Raw genomic sequence first — 20,310 nt, 5'->3', positions numbered from 1 at the left:
ATATAAAGTATTTAGTTGTATGAATACAGTAGAAAACCATTTGTTGTATAGCTACGTAGCTGCTGGCGTACGACTAAAAATCTGCTGACGAATCTTGTCCCTTGATTGACACAAAATGGCCGAAAGTAGCACTTATGAAACAAGAAAACTGATTCGAAACGTTTGTCTATTACTGATAGGAGAAGCTGCACACACGTCACAAGGAGGCAATTGTAACTGTCTCTTCTTTAGACAAATGAAAATCGTTGAGCGTTATCTTCGTTTTTTTTCCCTTTGCCTGTCGTATTCATTTCTGTCCCCCCCCCCCCCCCCCGTTACTCTTTATGTTCTGCGTTGTGGAAATACTGCAAGTATCTTCCCAGAAGATTAAAGAATTGTATAGTTAATCAAAATTCCATTACAAGTTTGTCAACGTAAAAGATAGTTTCGTTTTCTTTTCATTTCTTTTTTTTAACTTAATCATTCTTTAAAGATGTGTTTTATCTCATTTTTCTTTTACACTTTTTTTTAAGTTTTCTTACTCTTTTTTCATTTCGATGTTCTCTTGTTTTTCTTTTAATGGCTGACAGTTTGGCCAGTTAAGTTGTTTAGTGAATGAATCTTTTATACTGAGAAAAGGAGGGAGTAATACAAATACTTGTTTTTTTTTCAACAAAGCGAAACGAAAAGACGATGAAGAGGAAGGGGTGATATTTTTCCAAGACAAGTCAAAATGATATATGTTTAGTGACAAGTCGCTAAATATGAGAGAAGAAAAGTCTCTTGAAGAATCAAGCTTTTAATCGTTCTTTTTCGTTTGATTGCACTTCTGTAGTTGGCCACCACTCTTTTATCTACGCGGATTCATTCTTTCTTTTCCCCCTTTCGTCAGTGTTTCCAACCCGTTTTGCTGTTTAGTCACAAGTGCCCTTAATGAACTAAAGCCTGTGACAAACATCTTGGCATTTCAGCTATAACGAATAAAACGCAAGCTCTGACGCGACGTTGCCAAGTGTTAAAGGGGTGTGACTATGACTTGGCTAAGCAGACGAACTACAGCGCGATCAGGTGACACGGAACAGACTGAAGTGAATAAAAGTGTCAATACCGCAGGCCTCTCATTTGCTAGCAGCATTTAAAGGGAACTTGGAGCGCCGCCTTCAAATATCAAGATGTTTGTCACGCCGTTTAGGTCACTACTATTGTAGTTATTAGGGGCACGGTGGGTCACTGGTAGAGAGCCACTTACCTTTGGTATGTGAGGTCCCTGGTTCGATCTCCGGCCACGTAAGTTTATGGTGGACAACATCATTGCCGTGGGTTTTCTAGAAATACTCTTGATTCCTCCTACATTTTCATTCCACCAAATATTCCATCATAATTCTCTTGCCTTAATCATCCGTCTCCCTTAGCCTAATAGGCATAATCGTGGGACGTTAAACTGAAAGACTTCATTTCATTTTATTGTAGTTACTATTGTGTGTGGGTAATTTTTCAAAGTTTAACAAAAAATGTAGACAGTACAGCAAGTGACTTCTTCTTCTTTTTTTTTTTTTTTTTTAAAGTTTAACCTTTCTGTGACAACCACAAACTTGAACAAAATCGTAGACTGTCACGTTGAAGGCTCTGGTGACCCCCTAATTGTCACAAAGTCATGATTGATAAATCATTGGAAGGTTTATGGAACACAGATTCCAACGAGGTAACATTTGTGCAATTCCCACCTTATGCGCAGAAGAAGAAGAAGAAGAAGTAACAAAAATGTAACTAATGTCTAAAACTGAGACTAAAAGAATTGGCTAACTTTGCCCCCTCCAGCCCCCATATAAGCAACAAGTACATACACAGGGTATTACCATACAGTGAACTACTTCATTGCTTCACATACCAATTTTTATGAGTGTACCCTCAAAATAGGAAATGCCTCCCCCCAAGAAAACCTGATTTAAAAAACACACGATTTTTACCTTTCCCTCTGCCGTGATACCCCCCTCATAAATATTGGCGGAAAGCTTCATCCTTCAGGAACACATTGATACCAAAATTATCTTCCTAGCTTAATAAGAGGTTGAACTATTGAGGTTTAAAGTCTTGACGCAGCAGTTGCGTCAATGGACATTTAAAGATTAACAACCCTCAATTATGTTCTTGAAGGTCGTGATCTAGGGCAACACTAGAAATATGCCCTAGGTGAGAATTTCGTAACTTCAAGGAGAACAGAAATTAGCTGAGAGCACCCCCTGAAATCCACACAATCTCTGCCCTTTAAACTCAAAAAAAGAAGAAGAAGACAAAAGGGTTAAATATTTGGAAGATTTTTTAATGGACATAGTTGGCTACATTGTTCTTGTGGCTAAGGCTACTTCTGGGTACTCATTCTGTAAAAGAAGAAGAAGAAAAAAGACAAGAGGTTAACTTGTGACAATCTCCTTTAGTACTCTCCGAAAAGCGAACATTTTGCACGCCTTTTCCAGAAAATGTGCCTCTGACATCCGAGTCTTGTATTATCCTCTATCTTTCCTGCTGGAATGACAAATGACAATCGACCCTCTCCAGCCAGAGAAACGTTATTACGTTTTCTGTTTCCGGAAATCAAGTCTCTTTCCTTTTTTTTCTTCCCCCTCCTCCTACTTGTTTACCCCATCCCCTCCTCACAGCCTATTACATTTGGAACAACTCACAAACGTCTTTCAACACTTTCCGGATCCATTTATTTTCCAGCAGCTCCCCTTTCTCCATCCAAAAGGATCCAAAAGGATGATTTCTCAACTGATTCCAGCTGGTAATAAACTCCAGGAAAGTCTCTTAAATTCGCTTTATTTTCAGTAAATCTGTTGAATGCTGCGAATGCTCAAATTTATTTGAATTTAAGTGGTTCTGTGTTTAAAATCTCTTTTCTATAAATGACATTCATTAATGCACACAATGGTGCACAAATGTGTCTCTTAAATTCTCTTTATTCTCAGTAAATCTGTTGAATGCTGCGAATGCTCAAATTTATTTGAATTTAAGTGGTTCTGTGTTTAAAATCTCTTTTCTATAAATGACATGCATTAATGCACACAATGGTGCACAAAATGTGTCTCTTAAATTCTCTTTATTTTCAGTAAATCTGTTGAATGCTGCGAATGCTCAAATTTATTTGAATTTAAGTGGTTCTGTGTTTAAAATCTCTTTTCTCTAAATGACATTCATTCCTGCACGCAATGGTGCACAAAATGTGTATTATTTCAAATTTATCTCATTCGTCACATGCACAGCATTTTGTACTTCTAGATATAAAATAAGGTTTATTAACTGATTTTAGAACAGATAGAGCTGCGGTTGGTTGTAGTCGTAAGACGTTTACTACCAATAGCACGGCCTAGAATCGATTCTCGGTAGAGGGGCCGTTGTGGCTCAGTGGTAGAGCATTCCCTCTGGTGCATAGAGTAATTTGTTTCTATCCTAGCTCGCGCCAAGTGAGCTTTGTGGTGTACAAACACCGTGTGCGTAGGTTTTCTCGTGGTTCTCCCGTTTCCTCCCACTTTCTTCATTCCCCTATTTCATACATTTCTCATCATTACCGTCTTCTTTAGCCTAGCCGACATAATTGTGGGACGTAAAACTTTAAGATTTCATTTCATTCTTTCTGACATAATTTTTACATCAAACGCGCTAAAGCACTGCTAGGTGTATGGCATCGTGAATACAAGCGTATGTTCATATTCTGAAATATTGTGCGTAAACCGAGGGAAAAATTTATCACAAAAGTTGTTCGTGACCCGTTAGGTTCCTAAACCGTGGGTCCACTTTAGTTTTGAAACCAATCGTACTGCAATGAAGCAAAAATCACTTGTTTCATTCTACATAATAAAGAACAATTTGAAGAAATACCATAAGTACAAACGCTTACCTATAGATCACGCTTTATAGATTTTGTAATCTATGATTTAGATCAGGAGATATTAACGATTTGTACCACACAGGACAGAAAATTCATAAAACAATGTCTTCTTTTTTTCTTAAATGACAAAAACATGAACGCAGAAAACACTAAGTTTTTGTTCTATAAAACACGATAATAAAACACTCCTGCAACGTTCTATTGAAAACCCAGGAACAAATGAAAGAGTTGTAGCGTATGACAAACAATCGAACATCGTTAACAAAAGACATTGTAGAAAGAGAACAAACGTACTTGACTCTTTAAAACATTTGCAGAGAAACAAACAAAACACTAACAAACAAAAGTCTCACTTGATTCAATAGAGAACAGAAAAGTCTCAGTTTTGTGTTATCAAAGTTTACTTCGAGTACGTGCTGTGTTGTTTAATCGGATAAAAAAAACTATATAATACATCACGAAGGGAATTCTAAAAGGGTGAAAGAAACAGAGAAAGGAATCACGTGTTCTTGAACAAGATACTTCTGACAAGTGAGTCAATAAGAAAATGCTTCTGTACATAATGTGAATACTTTTCACGAAACAAACGCCCGTTTCCCCATTTTGCCCCACAGTACCCTACATATTCAAGTTTTTTTCTACTTTTTTTGTAAGTTCTGTTGAGTGATAATAGGAACAGAAAAGAATCTATATGTTTGAATAGTGAATACTGAGAAAAGAAAAATGGCGTGTTGAAACTACCTTCAACGTTAAGAACAATTCAGGAAAGACGTTTCGCAAACACGTTGTAGCATACATTTCACTTCTGCAAAAATGGATTTTCTTATTCTTCAACTCTGTTCTGCCAAAGCATTCTTCATTGTGTTATCTTTTCTGATTGATTGTTTACATTGTCTTTCTTTCTTTCTCCCTTCTCTTATGCTATATATTCATCATACTTTCTCTTTTCAATCCATTCGTCCCATAACAAAAGTCATCGATTTACCAACACCTTTTCAATATACGGAATTGTTTCATAAATTCTTCCGCCAGATGTCAGGATGTACAAAACACAAATTGCGTTTCAAAATTTTCTCTTGAATTTTTTGCTTTGCCCGTATTTATTTTCTCATCTTCTCCTACTAATGTCAGGGACACAAAAAGATTTTTTTAAAAAAATATTTGCATACGTTGCTCAAATATGTAGGTTTTAATACAAACTCCAGTGCGATTATAAAGAGAATTACTTCTTTCCTAATTACTTGATGATAATTAAAATTAATCGAATGTTTAAACATATTTCAATTATCTTTGTTAATTCCAGTTTCTTCCGAAGAGGGCGTGTTCACTTGTCAGAAGATACATCCGAAGTGAGTTTTGTATTACTATATTTTAATAATTAACAAAGAATCGAGTCTCTTACATGAGATAACGTTTATTGAAGATAAAAGTATACAGTTATTAGTGTGATAACTATGTATGAATTAAAGTAATATTTCAGCAGTGGCGGATCTAACCCGGGGCACGGCGTACTTGCCCCCCCCCATATTTTTGAGTGACAAAAATAATTTAAACTATTATTTCAAAGTTTATAGTTAACTCACGATACAGCTATCATAGCCTGGTTCTGGTTGCCTCCTCCCGCCAGGTTTTACCTTCCAAATCCACCACTGTATTTCAGCTCTCTATTTTCTTTTTCTAATAATCTCTGTATAAATTTGACCGATCCAATCACTTTTATTTACATGATAGACGAAATGATATTTTTAGTTTACAAAATCCCACGGTTATGCAAATTAAACTAAGGGAGACGGATGATTATGTGGTCCGCGGTGTCACATGTGTTATGGGACATGGATGTTCTCAAAACCATGGAGTAAAGAAAGTATAGGGACCAGGTTAAGTACTTTCCCTGGCATTTGTGCTTGAAAATACTGTGCATCCGTTCGAAAAATTAAAATAAAACAAATATAGTAGTTAAATTCAACACTAGATGGATGAAGTGTACACGGCTACACGTTTACTTCTATTTGAAAAAGGCAGTGGCGAATGTAGAAAGTAAAAACTGGGTGGCAGCCAGAACCGCTATGATAAGTATATCATGAGTTTACTATAAACTTTCAAAAATGTATAAATACAGCGTAAATCATTTTTGTTACTCAAAAAATTGGGGGGTTAGGCTCCTCGGCCTGAATTAGATCCGCCACTCGAAAAGATAGGGTCTAACTAAAAAGGCAGTAGTGAAGTAAATGTTATTTTAAGAAATATACATATAGAAGTCAAAGCGTTTGCCTTTTCCTGTCGCTGTATTTGCAAGCCAATTTATTTATATAGTTTAAGTAAAATGGGAACTATTTTAGAAAACCAATTTTTATCTTTAATCAGAGGTCCCCATTCTCTCTTAAATCAATGACGAATCTCTTGTAAACTATGCCGACAAAAATAACAATAATGAAAAAAAAAATACTTTTAAATTTTCTCATGGTTCTGTAGTCTAATAACGCTCACGCCATAAAATACAATTTCAATAAAAGTGTTTTATTGTATACGTACATTTTACACTTTAAACAAATAATGGTTTAAATGTCTCATTTTTCGTGCACTGTTAAAATTTTAATGACCAATTTGCGTCGTGACCAGTGGCGTCACTTGAGAAGAGCAGAGAGCAATTTTCCCCATGAGTTTGAGAAGTCGATAGCTTTTAATCGATTCTACACTAATATAGTAATAAAAAAACGTGAAATTCTTAAGTAGGTGGAACATCTTGCTACCTCTTCCACGTTGACAAAATCTGAAATGATCCAACTGATTTTGATACTAATTTCGAGTGATTGAGATGTCATAATTAATGTACCGTACTTCTGTACACAAGTACATATGCAGGATTTTATAGGTACTCGTGAAGGAATATATAGGTATCAATGTACTGTATGTCATATATTATATTATATATATATATATATATATATATATATATATATATATATATATATATATCAGAAATTATACTGTATTTATGAACATACCGGTAAACCGTACACAAGAATCTGCATCAGTTGATATATGACATAAACCCGGAAAATGTCAATCATGAATGGCATTAACGCAAAGTCATTAACTTCGTACTTAACCCTTATCCGGGCAACCGGGGCCTCCCAGGCCCAGTAGCTTCATTTTTCTAAAATTTCTCAATAACCATACATATTTCGAAGACATAAAATACTGAATTCTTCTATCTTTCGTCGAAGTTAAATCATGAACATATCGAGTTGGTAAAGCTAATGTTTTTTTTTTTTTTTTAATTTGAAAATCTTTTCCTGACGTAACCGGGCAACCGGGGCCTAGGAGGCCCCGTATAACTTTAGTGAAATTCCTGTCAAATATTAGATCAAATTGTCACATAATTATATATTGAACACGTGACTATTGTAACCTTTAGTCGGAACAGTATGCAGCAACAGGCATTGAATTTTGAGTGTTCTGCACTTAAAATATATACTGGGCCTGACAGGTCCCGGTTGCCCGTTTACGTTACAAAAATGTCTTGCCCGATAAGGGTTAAATAACTCAAAAAGTGCATAGTCCTGACCAAAACTTATTGCATTTAATAAGTTCTCAATGATTTGACAAAGTACAATAGTCTCTTTCTGTTATAAAACCAAGAAATCATTGAGATTACTAAAACTATGTATTTACATCATTGATAAAAATGGACACCTCTACTGGTTACTTGGCTAAAGTTTGTTCGTTTTATACAGAAGTCTCGGGTTTAGATCTCAGTGGGGCTGTAAGTGATTCAATTCTTACACAGGTTCATGTTTCATAAACCAATAGTACCGAAAAGGGAGCAACCAGACAAATTCATTTATGAAATGAAAATAATAAGAAGTACGATTTTAAACAACAAGTTTAAATAAGCTTCCGTAATATTTCCACCCCATTCACTCCGCCCCCAAGCAAAAACTGAAATTAAAATTACGCTGCTGTTCCGCAGAAACGCAAACCCGATTAGTCAAATACCGCTCAGATGATTTTTGCTTGAAAAAAAAAAAACACCCTGATCAGGAGCAAAGGCGAGTCCAGAAGGTAAAACTAGGAAGGGGGCAGTCAGAATCCAAACTATGATAGGTATTTCATGAGTTTACTATAAACCTTCAAAAATATATAAATAATAGCTTAAATTATTTTTGTCACTAAAAAAAAAACTGGGGGACTTATGCCCTCCGGCCCCGGGCTAAATCCTCCACTGATCAGGAATATGCACTTTCGGAGCAACTCTACACAATAGAGAAAAGAACATTGTTGACAAAATAAAATTGTTGGCATAAATACACTCTTAACTACAGTTTAGAGCAGGGATGCAAATCCGCTCGCCCACCGCCCGGGGCGAGTGGTTCATTGGTGCGGGCGAGTATTTAATATCATATCAAAGGTAAGTAAACGACTTCTATTGTGGGATGTGGACTAGTAGCTTTTTCCCTGGGCGAGTAAAATTTCGTTGCTTATTTGCACCCCTGGTTTGGAGTAATAAAAATAATAACAAATTCTCTTCATAAATTTTCAACAATGAATAAATTTGTTTGATATAGTTTCTTAAAACTAGTTTCACTTCTTTTAAAATATTTAAATAAAAAATTTTATCCAATAATATAGTTGACCCAAAGTACAAGTATATTGTAAATAGAATGATTTATACTTGGAATATCATAAATGTGCATACATAAAGTGTGGGGCTGCCAAGAATCTCACACGATATCAGTCTATCAGTTGGTAACAAATACACTTTGTAACAGTACCTAACTAATTGGATTACATGCATCAAAGCAGAGAATTTATATTTTACCTCGTGATGTTTCTTCATTTTTGAGAGAGACAATTGTGAATTTAGGTATGTGTAAGCACAAATGGCAGAAGAGAAAGAACTTAAAAATGTTTTTGTGCATATTGGATTTCCAATCTGTATACTCCTACACTGTATTTTCTCCCAAATCCTATACGGAATTTCAGTTGATTTGTAACAGTAGTAGTTTACCATGAATTTCACGTTTAATCTTCAAGAATTTGCAAACGAAATCTAAAAGAAAAACATACCTTGAGTTTTGGAAACTAAACATAACTACATCCTATAAGATTTCCCGTTTATTCTAAATTCTCTAAGCAAGGGCAGAGTTGCTCTCAATGATAATTTCAGAAGGTGACCCTGGGAGTATTCTGTCCCATTTATCCAATCGTGCTTAATGTGAATCACTAGCAGTACTTTCGTCCACTATACATTGTAAGTGCCCCCCCCAAACCCCTTGAGAAAACCTGAAACCATCACTGGTTACTCCAGTCCTGTTTATGTGCTAACTTCTTTCTATCAATTAAAAATCGTTAATTTATTCGTTTATTATTATAAAAATTTGTATAACTTAATTGGAAAATTTTAAAGAAATACTGAAAAGGCTCTAGATATGGCAACACTGTAAGCGGGTTCAATAAATATATTAGCTTTTGTTAGCCGAAAAAAAAAACTTTAATAACTCTACAGTCACAAATAATTTTTTTTATTTAAACTAAACCTACTGCTTTTAAAACAATATTTTTAAATAAAAGTAGACCAAACTTTATTACACAACAAATTAAAAGGACTGAATAAGCTTTAAAAATGAAAAGGAATAGTGATAACTTTAATTTACATGTTTTAATATTTTTTGACAATTAAAATTGAAATATACTTCGAATTATTTCAAATTACACTTCCCCAACTTCATTTCAAATCATCTCAGTTAGTTTTAGGACAACCTCCTGAGAAATTAACACAACAAAAATCAATATGACATCATACTTCAAGATAGCAGATGTTCAATTTTGGCACACTCATGCACAGAAACCATAGGAAGTATAATATGCAGTAGCTATGGCGTCGATGTCGATGTATATAACTTGGGGGGCACTTAGGTATTTGTTTCGTTGCCAGATAGAAATCAGTAAGAATTTTAATACAAATACAAACTCGGGGGCCCAAGAAAAGTTTACAGTAATTATGTGATATCTTCAAATAAATAAGAGATAATCGAAAAGTGGAACAAGAGCTCCCTAGACAATATTATTTTACATGAGATACCGTTATCACGACTCACTTATCTGCTTTCGATTTCCAGCCATTTAGAAATCATCATTTCATCATTTATTTTCGCGTTTCTAAATGGCTACAAACGGAAAGCTACTAGGTGACTCGTGATAACGATACCTCATGCAAAATTGTATTGTCTAACGCGCTCTTGTTCCACATTTCGATTAGCTTTTATCTATATGAAGATATCACATAATTACTGTAAAATTAGCTGTATTTTAATTTCGCAGTGATTAGGCCTCCTAATGATATACGTAAATACAAAGAAAACGTTCTATGAAATTCTATTAAAAGACAGGAAAATATGCTTAGGAGGGAGACATATAGTATTGATATTGCTCAACCATACATTTTGTCAACAACATTCTTCTGTATTCGTATCTACTATCTACAGTTGTTCTGTCAGATACTACATAAAAAAAGAGAGCTACGTTTAAAAATAGTTAATGCGAATGAAATGGAAAACTTACAATAAGGGTACTCACCACCCAGATGACCGTTCTCGAACCCGGGGTATTCTCCGTTCTCCAACCTATGCCTCTTTAAGTGGTGATTGTTCATCTGGCTCGCGGCGATGGACAGTCCCACAGTGGCTCTCTTCGGTGGCCGGCCCGGTCTGGAGCTGCATCATAGTAAAGAGTTACTCGGGATTAGAGTAAACTTGTGTTAGTAAGGGGTTAAAACTAGGGTTAGAAGGGGGTGAGGGCACAGGATTTGTAGGTCTTAAATACATATGGGTCATTAACAAAAAGTGTTTGGATTTTGTCATCTTTCCGAAAGCACTACAAATATATTTTTAAAGCAATGAATACTATTGTAGTAATTAAAATAATTTGTATTATCAATTACACCAAATAATAAAGAAGACATATGCTAAATTTTATATTATATTCCATGTAATAAATTTGCCTTAATAGCCAACAACATATAATGTAATTTGCTTCTTTCAGACTTCAACATTTTATTCGCGGAATTTTAAATAGTATTGAAAAATAACATAATTAAAATCTGTATTTACTAATCAGATACACGAAAACGTTATTCTGTAACAAATGCATATTTTTCATTTAAAAATCTTAATTTAGATCATTTTAACTCACGTGGTTCTTTCTAAAACGATTGGATTATTTCTATTGGTATTACTAACCCAGATTGCTTAAAATATAATACGAAAAGATGCTTATATTTAGAATAGAGGACCAAATACAAAAATAATACGTTAAAGAGATTTGATGTTATAACTTTGAGTTGTTAATATGTCATGTTTCTCTTGTATAGAGCCTACTTATCTTTTAAGAATGTAAAACACTAAGTAATGTAAAAAAAAAATAAAAGCTTATTATTCATGTATCTTCAGTATGAATAATTTATAGTATTATTCAATTTGTTATGTTCTTTCCCTAAATTAATATGTATATTAAACTAAAAACTTATTTCAGATCTGCACCTTTTTTTTAAAAAAAAAAAAAAAGATTCATTTCAAATAATGTATGTATACAAACAATTAGATGTAATTTTCTGTCCATATTATTCAATACCTATTCTGAATTTCAAAAAAAAAAAAAAAAAATAGAAATTAAGAATGATGAATATGAATTATGATTACAAGTAATAATTTTTGGATTTCATTTTTAAAATATGGATTTTTTTAATTAACAAAGTTAGAATAACGCATCATAGAAATAAAACCAATCGAGTACAGTTTCTTAAGGAATTTTTTTTCCCTGTTTTTATGTTATATATAAGCCTTCTATATTGTGAAGTTCACTTTCATGTTATTATTTAGATCTAACTAATAATACATCAGCGTGTTAAGAGGCATCATCACTGAGAAATTAAAATACCACCGATTTTACAGTAATTATAGGATATCTTCAAATAGATAAAATATAATCGAAAAGTGGAACAAGAGCTCGTTAGACAATATTATTTTACATGAAATACCGTTATCACGACTCACTTATCTGCTTTCGATTTCCAGCTATTTAGAAAATCGGCATTTATTTTTGCGTTAATAAATGACTGCAAACGGGAAGCTACTAGATGACTCGTGATAACAGTATCTCATGGAAAATAATATTGTCTAGCGTGCTTTTATTTCACATATCGATTATCTTTCTATCTATTTGAAGATATCACATAATTACTGTAAAATTAGCGGTATTTTAATCGTAGTGATTAGTCCCCTACTTGTATAACAGATGTAACTACAAACAAAATAAAACTCATATCGTTGCGGGAAGGAAGTTTATAGGACAGTGTCTACTCATATACAACCAGCAAATCATTGTGTTTCTAAAAGTTATAGGAATTAAATTACTTATGAGAATTTTTGTTATGAAGTTCCGTATAATTGAAACAAATGGCTTTGCAGTATAACCTTAGAATAATATTTTATGTTAGTTCAACTACTTTGTTCGATTATTTTCTACATCAATCAATTATATATTTTAATATTGCTTTATTATTTCGTAAAATGTTGGACATAAGGGAAGGAATAAAAGATGTGGTAAAGTAGTTTTAATACTTATAGCTATGTTAGTAACAAAAAATAATAAACATTGAAAAAATATGCATATTATATTACGAAATGCAATTTATTCTGGATACATATATATATAAACCTAAAACGTTAGTAATTTTAGTAGAAAAACAACTTTAAAACAAAATATAATTATATATTGTAGTGCAAAAATCAATTTACATAAAACTAAAAAAATAGTAGAAAAGTTTAAGCCCAGGCTAGAAATGTAATATAAATAATAATTTATTCATTTCCGAAACATTAATGTAATTTATTATTTGGAAAGTAAAATATACATAATGAATGTAAAATTACATAACTTTATAATATTACTCATATAATGCATGCTACTTAGATGGTTGTATAAATAATATAACATATGCTTCAAACAATTGTTAAAAATATAACATAATGGTGAAAATTCTATTAAACCCATTTTTTTACCCTAAACGATACAATTTTTGAATATATTTAAATGTAAAATATTAAAGAAAAATATGTTATTTTTATTGAGTAAATTATAAATTGTGTACTCAAATATCCAATTTTTTTTAACAATTCGAGAGACGCCATGGCGCTAAATATCTTCGTCTTAATACTGAGAAAGATATTAATATTTTGATATATAGTTACTAAAATTAAATTATAAACACACACTAAAACTCTCTTTTAGTGGTCTGCTTTAAAAATTCAAAATTCTTCTCAAGGTAATATGTTGATTTTTATGTAAAAAATACAAATATAATAAAATATTGTATATAATCTCTGAAATATTGCTTTAATAATAGTGCATTAAATCTTAAAAATGCCAGCAGTTGTTCTTTTACAAAGAATAATTGTATATTTTAAATTTCATTTATAATTTATGTATAATTCTATTCACAAATAAGAGCTCACTTAAATAAGGGATATTTCCTTCTTGCATTGCCTGTAATTTTTCAGGGTTGCCTACCAATATATTTTTCTCATTAGATTTCAGGAATATTTCTAAATTTGTCATTATAGCAAGGAATTGTTAAAATAATAAAATGTCATATTCTGAGTGTGCGAAGATACATTAACTTACAAACAGATGTTATAAATTGGTACGTAAACATCATTAATGTTGCACATAAGTACAGACAAAACAGAAAATTTGTTGAATATGAACATCAAAATTATTTAATAAATTGAATAAAATAACTATAAAATATGCGATATAAATTTAAATACGACTGATATTCAAATGAAAAATTAAAAACAATTGAAAATCCTTTGTTGAAATAGAATCATTTGTGTATGCAGCTAATACTTACAATATTGGCAATGAGGATCCCCTGGTAGCATTGAAAATAAAGCATATTTTTTGTTGAGTATTTGTTCCAGTACATTTTCTTAGTTTTTTTATTTGTTTTAATCCTGGAACCAGACGTTTTTTTCTTTCCTTTTTTTTAAAAAAATGTTTGAGGGGTCTGATGATTGCATAACGGTATCTCTAGTCTTTAGAGCTGGTCAGTGCCAATTTAATAAAAAATAAAAGAAAATAGGTAGAAAGGCTTGAGAACGGTTTATATTGCCGAAAGATTATTTAAAAAATAGCCGGAATATAATATGATTGATACCCCTGGAACCAGACGCGGTTAAAATTCTTGGGGTCTGACATTAAATCAAAACAAAATTACTTTCACTTACTAAATGAAATGTGGTAATTATGATTTCGTCCTTTAAAAAAATACCTAAAAAAGATAAAGTTTCTCACGAACTTATTCTCACGTACATGAATTTTCAGATAAATGTATAACCACGTTAAACGTAGCAAAAGTTATAAAGTACGAAAAATTTGTTGTGCGATTTTAAAGTAAAATTAATAATAGGCCTAATCGATCTTGAATTTTGTATTTCATAAAGGAAAACGCGTATATTTCGGATCTTTTTTTAAAGACCCCTTCGGTGTCTGGTTCCAGGGTTAAGAGCTAAGTTTAACATATTAGAATAACATGTACAATACATCAATTACGAATTTCATTATATATTTGCATCATTGATAAATTAGTAACAGTCAATAGGCCTATATATTTTTTGTATATTTTATTTAAACTTCAACTTGATATACAATATTCGTATACGTCTGAAAATCATTTTCGTCACTTGAAAAATTACATTCGAAAGAACTCGATCGGATATGTATTGGATAATTCAAGACGTATAAATATATTAAGTTTAGAGAGAAAATTTTAGCTAATATTACAAGTTTGAAATCGATGACTAAATGTGATAGTAAATATAAGAATACCAATGGGAATTGTAAGGATTTTAAAATAAGATTAGAATGAAAAGCACAAACCATAATTATTTCATTATGAAGATCAAGTAATGACATTATGTTTTGAAGACAATATCATTCTAATGTCTTCCCCTATTTCGGTAAATAGAATGGATTCTGAAGGTTAAATTTTTCTACACTTTTAGTCACATTCATTGCGCCACAAATTCAAAATGGTGCTTTTAATGTTCCCTTTCAGTTCACGAATTTTTTTCTGGTTTATTCTCATAGACTTAAAACAATACAATAGAAAATAAGCCAGGGGGAAGAAATCAGATGATTTTGGCCAGTTCATTCAACTTAAATCATTTCTCAACAGAACGCTTTCGTGGAACTTTTCGTACAATAAGTCCAAAATAATCCATTCCATCCATCAAAGTAAACAAGAGCATTTGAAAGGCGTTATCTTCAGAACGTATTGTCACTAAACAATAATAATACAATTTTCATTCTAATCTCATTTTAAAATTCTGACGTTCCTATTGGTAAACCATTTTAATAACGTTACTTGTATGAACTTTAAATAACATAAATATGCCAGAAAATCATATTTTGCCAAGTGCTTATATCTGCGTTATCAAAAACTAAAAAAAAAAAAAAAAAAACTTCCATTCTCTTACAATTTAAATAAAACAAAGAAACACGAGTTTTATAATAATTACAAGGAGTATGTTGTACGCCTTCTATTTGGAACGGAACGATGGGACCTATTTGACAAAGATTGGATAAGTCTCTGAGCCGCATTTCTACGAGAGTAGACGGGAGAATAAATCCGGTCCCCATCGATGTTCAAACCTGGGTCTTCCGGTTGTGTTTCATTGTCAGACATCCAAGCAAAGGTATCCAGATAATGCGGAATCCAAGCAAGCCCGATGTGTGTGGGGGGGTGGGGGTGCATGGAGCCATTGCAGGATCGACGCTCGTGGAGCCTGGGTTCGAATCCAAATGAATGAATATGGTCGAATGGGGATGTCAACATCGAGGTTATTCGTCCCTGGACGAATTCGAGTCCGGAGGCTGGTCATTCTAACTGAGGTTTTTCCAGGGCTTTTCCTCAGTTCCATCAGGAATGCTGTAGTGGTACCTATATTACCTCTCTTATATTAAGAGATCATGTCTTTGCTTTGTCCTATTTCCTGTCCGATTGTTGTCAATATTGTTGTTGATTGTTATTGACTCGAGTACAAATTGGAACTGCGAGCTTACCTATATGTTTGTTATATAAACGTAATAAGAGCTAAGGTAAAATATATTTAAGAAATAGACAATTTCAATATTTAAAAAAAAAGCATAGTTGACAAACGAATAATAAAAAAAAAAGTCTTGTCTAGATTGTCTGTTGGATTGTAGGTAGCAACAGAAGTTATAGCGAATCACTTTCTCAGGTAGAAAAGGCCCTGAGCAATCCAGATAGTTTATCCCATCATCTCGCTTACTGGAGACCACTCCACTACAACTGAACCTCTTATATACAACAACAACAACAACAACCCTACGTCGCCTCAAGCGGTTGGGCAAACGTTTGGATTCTAACCACCCTTGACCTTTCGTAGCCCCGTAGAACAGGATTGTTAAAAGAATAAAAACCCATAGTAGTCAAAATGTGGGCGCCTTTTAATCTCAGATAAAAAAGACTACTAAACAAATGGCAATTTAACAATTTGGAAAAGAAATGCTATAAAATGTAATAAAAAAATATACATAAAGGGAGAGCGGTTGGAATGAAAAGAATGTTCGTATCTAAATTACTATTATAGAATTATATTTTCCTGTGTGCGATATGCTACAACAAAAAGAAATACAGAATATTTCTGTTTTCTCTATTGAAAATTATTAGTATTACACTTTAATGGAAAACAAAAGAAAAGAAAATGTTGTTAAGTATAACTAGCGTGCTCTTAAATAGGAATATAAATAAATGGATAAGACCGTAGACAATATGGAACTTAATGATATCTTTAGTGTAAACAGTTACGTAAAGCTTAAGACAAAATGAAACGAAATGATATTTTTAGTCTACACAATTACGTAAAACTTTGACAAAATGAAACTAAATGATATATTTAGTTTAAACAATTAGGTAAAACCTTAGACAAAATGGAACAAAATGGTATGAGTATATTTAGTCTAAACTAGTACACAAGACCATATATAGGACTATAAAAAACGAAACGAAATAAACAATTAGATAAAACCCTGAAGAAAATGAAACGAAATTAAATCTTTAGGCTAAAAAGAAATTGTTAATACCGTAAACAAACTGAAAAGAAATTACATCTTTAGTCTAAACAACTAGATAAGACCGTAGACAAAATGAAACGAAATAATATTTATTCCAAACAAGTAGATAAGATCGTAGAGAAAACGAAACCAAATGATATCTTTAGTCTGAACTAGTAGATAAGACCATAGACAAAATGAAACCAAATAATATACAGTATTTATTCTAAATAAGTAGGTAAGATCGTAGAGAAAACAAATTATATCTTTAGTCTGAACAAGTAGATAAGGTCATAGATAAAATGAAATGATACTTTTAAACAAGTAGATAAGACCACAGACAGAATGAAACGAAATTATATATTTAATATAAACAACAAAACACAAATTCATAGTTCAAATAGAAATTCAAGCAGATAATTACAAATATGCTGGAGTAGGGTTGTCCACGAGACGAGATATAATTCTTCCAACAGAAACTGACACGCTTTCCCACACGAGGAACTACTTTTACGGTCCTCAGGAGATATCACAATATTTTCAAGACAAGACAACTTGAACTCTATCTCACAGGCAACATATGCAGGAGGTAGTTTTTTTTTTTTTTTTTTTTTAATGACCAACCACTAATCAGAAGCCCTGTATCTTTACACATAAATGAAATTAAATGTATCATATGTAAATCTAATTTTTGAAGTTAAAGTATTAATATTTTTTACGTATGATTTTGGCTTTCTACGGGAAACATGGGTAACCAGTTCAGTTTCTTTTTAAGTAGACTACACATTTCAGCACTATGGTTTTCTAATATGGACTGGTCTTGCTTATCAATTACTCTCTTATATTACGAGATCATGTATTGTTTTTCAAGCCAGACCAAAGTTTTTTTTTTTTTTTAAGTGCTTAATAAAGGTGAGTTTTCCTCTTGGGTAATAAAAGATGGAACATCGTGTGAATGCGGAAGGTTAAAAAAGTATTATCTTCAAAATGATTCCGTTTAAGAGAAAAGAACCATGCATATTTCTGTTGAAGCGACCTTTTACGAATTAGAGCCATTACTATGTTGTTGCTGAGGGGTTAAAAAGAGACCTAATCGTATTAACAGGGCCATTCCAAGATGTTTATGGAACTGTACAAACTACGGGTTTCTGTCATTTCTCGTTGTGGAAATGTACTTGTCGGACGCTATGAGATATTACCCCCACTTTTTTCTCTTTTTTTTTAAAGTCTTATTTATCAGAACACGTCCCATGACTAATGAAGAACATATTTCTCCATTTTCGGGTTATTTTTGTCCCATCATTCACGCTATTTCTCGGAAAGCCACTGTGTAATGGCTATTCCAAATGGTATCATTGTATGACATGCATTTTCCGCCGGAGACAAAATCTAAGGAAGACAAGCTTTTTACGGTGACTTTATGCGGACACATAAATTACTTTTCTGTTTTTAATTTTTAACTTTCAACGTTCTAATTAAAGGTCGTAATATGATAATTAACAACAAGAAAAGTAATTCACAGTATTTTTCTGCCACTTCAACGAAGTTGTTTTTTAAAAGTAAGGTTGAATGCATGTGCCATGTATCTTTAATACGAGTAAATACATGATTGGGAATCTCAGTTACGTTATGATGCATAAAACCAAATTTGAGTCTTCTTGAGGACGCCATATGACTAGAAATAACATGAGAGGAAAAACAAATGAAAAGCATTAATGTCTCTGTCCAGAAATAAACGTAGTAATGTTCTTGCTAGTTTCTTTTTTGAGGTTTTATTATTTTTTACAGCCACCATTTTAAACGACACAGCTCACTTTTAAAGTAAGATATGCATTTTTTTTTATTGTTGTATAGTCAGGACGTTGTTCAATATTCGTGTATTACATGTAATAACATTTAAAATTAAAAGTTTGAACGATAATATGTATTTTTCAATTTGCGCTTCTAACTCTTAAGAGACCTAATAACTGCGAAATTAAAATACCGCTAATTTTACAGTAATTATGTGATATCTTCAAATAGATAAAAGATAATCGAAAAGTGAAACAAGTGCGCCCTAGATAATATTATTTTACATGAGATACCGTTATCACGAATCACTTATCTGCTTTCGATTTCCATCATTTAGAAAATCGGCATTTATTTTCAAGTTTATAAATGGTTGCAAATGGAAAGATACTAGGTAACTCGTACTAACGGTACCTCATGCAAAATAATATTGTCTATCGCGCTCTTGTTCCACATTTCAATCATCTTTTATCTATTTGAAGATATCGCATAATTACTATAAAATTAGAGGAGGATTTTGATTTCGGCGTGATGGGGCCCTCTTAAGCATTTTCTTTTTAGAATTCAGGACTTAGTTCTTAGTAGGGGACCCGGACCTAATCCTTGAGGTACTCTTACGGGTAAAACTACCATTCTTGTGAAAATAAGGCAATTACTGTCTTACTTTATAACGACTTATCAAAAAGATAGTCGTAAACCTGGTTCGTTTGATGATATAAAAATCCTGAATGGTAGTATTTCTTTGCATGTAAAGATTAGCTTCAATAATTATATACTATTAATCACCTTTTCAATAAGAATGACAACGTTTATGAACGGTGCTAAAATGGTTTATTATTTGATATACCTTATAATATCCTTTTCTTAAAACTGTCAAGCACACAAACTTGCTGACTAGGTATTCATAAAACATGTACATAGCCACAACTATCCCATAATACTAACTTACATATCTTAAAAACATTCTTCTTTTGTTAATATGAAATTAACATTCTACTAAGTATAGTGCACATGTATGAGTACTTTCTGCCCAAGGTACAGGTAATTATTACTCAATCCAAAGTATTATGTTATAACTTTTTAAAAAAAATGCTCTAGTATTTCTAATTATTACAAAATATGATTTGTTTTGAGCACTATTTCATACGTATTGTAAAAGTTCAAACGTTTATTCTGAGTATAGAGCTCAGCCCTTGCGGTTTCATTAGGAAACCCTTATTATTTCGACGGAAACAGTATGATCACTAATACAAAACACACTTCTTTTTCTGTTACAAGGGTTATACTAATAGTAGACGTGATTCTAGGTTCAATTATCTACTGAGACTAGTTGGTCTTGAGTTTATTACCCCTTAACCAATGGAAATCTTCATTAATAATAATAATAATAATAATAATAATAATAATAATAATAATAATAATAATAATAATAATAATAATAATAATAATAATAATAAGAAGAAGAAGAAGAAGAAGAAGAAGAATGAAATAATATAATCTTACAAAAACATGCAAAT

The 20,310-nt window shown here is 32.3% G+C and overlaps 1 protein-coding gene across 10 annotated transcripts in view; it reads right to left on the bottom strand.

Moving 5' to 3' along the window:
* dac (dachshund family transcription factor) overlaps positions 1–20,310 on the bottom strand; it is a 665,535-nt gene that overhangs the window by 415,223 nt on the left and 230,002 nt on the right. For 4 of the 10 annotated variants that reach the window (XM_081758122.1, XM_081758121.1, XM_081758115.1 and 1 more), the window contains exons 2-3: positions 13,779–13,799; positions 10,430–10,581 (exon numbers count right to left, since the gene is read on the bottom strand). In XM_081758122.1, the coding sequence (XP_081614248.1) occupies positions 10,430–10,581; positions 13,779–13,799 (173 nt within the window). The remainder of the gene's footprint in view (positions 1–10,429; positions 10,582–13,778; positions 13,800–20,310) is intronic. The other 6 variants (XM_081758118.1, XM_081758124.1, XM_081758123.1 and 3 more) reach the window with 4 other exon arrangements.

Source organism: Thermobia domestica, chromosome 5, assembly GCF_964235325.1.
Source record: "Thermobia domestica chromosome 5, izTheDome1.hap1.1, whole genome shotgun sequence".
NCBI classification, from domain to species: Eukaryota; Metazoa; Arthropoda; class Insecta; order Zygentoma; family Lepismatidae; genus Thermobia; species Thermobia domestica.
Note: the sequence above shows the minus strand (reverse complement) of the source record. Positions and strands in the feature narration are given on the sequence as shown.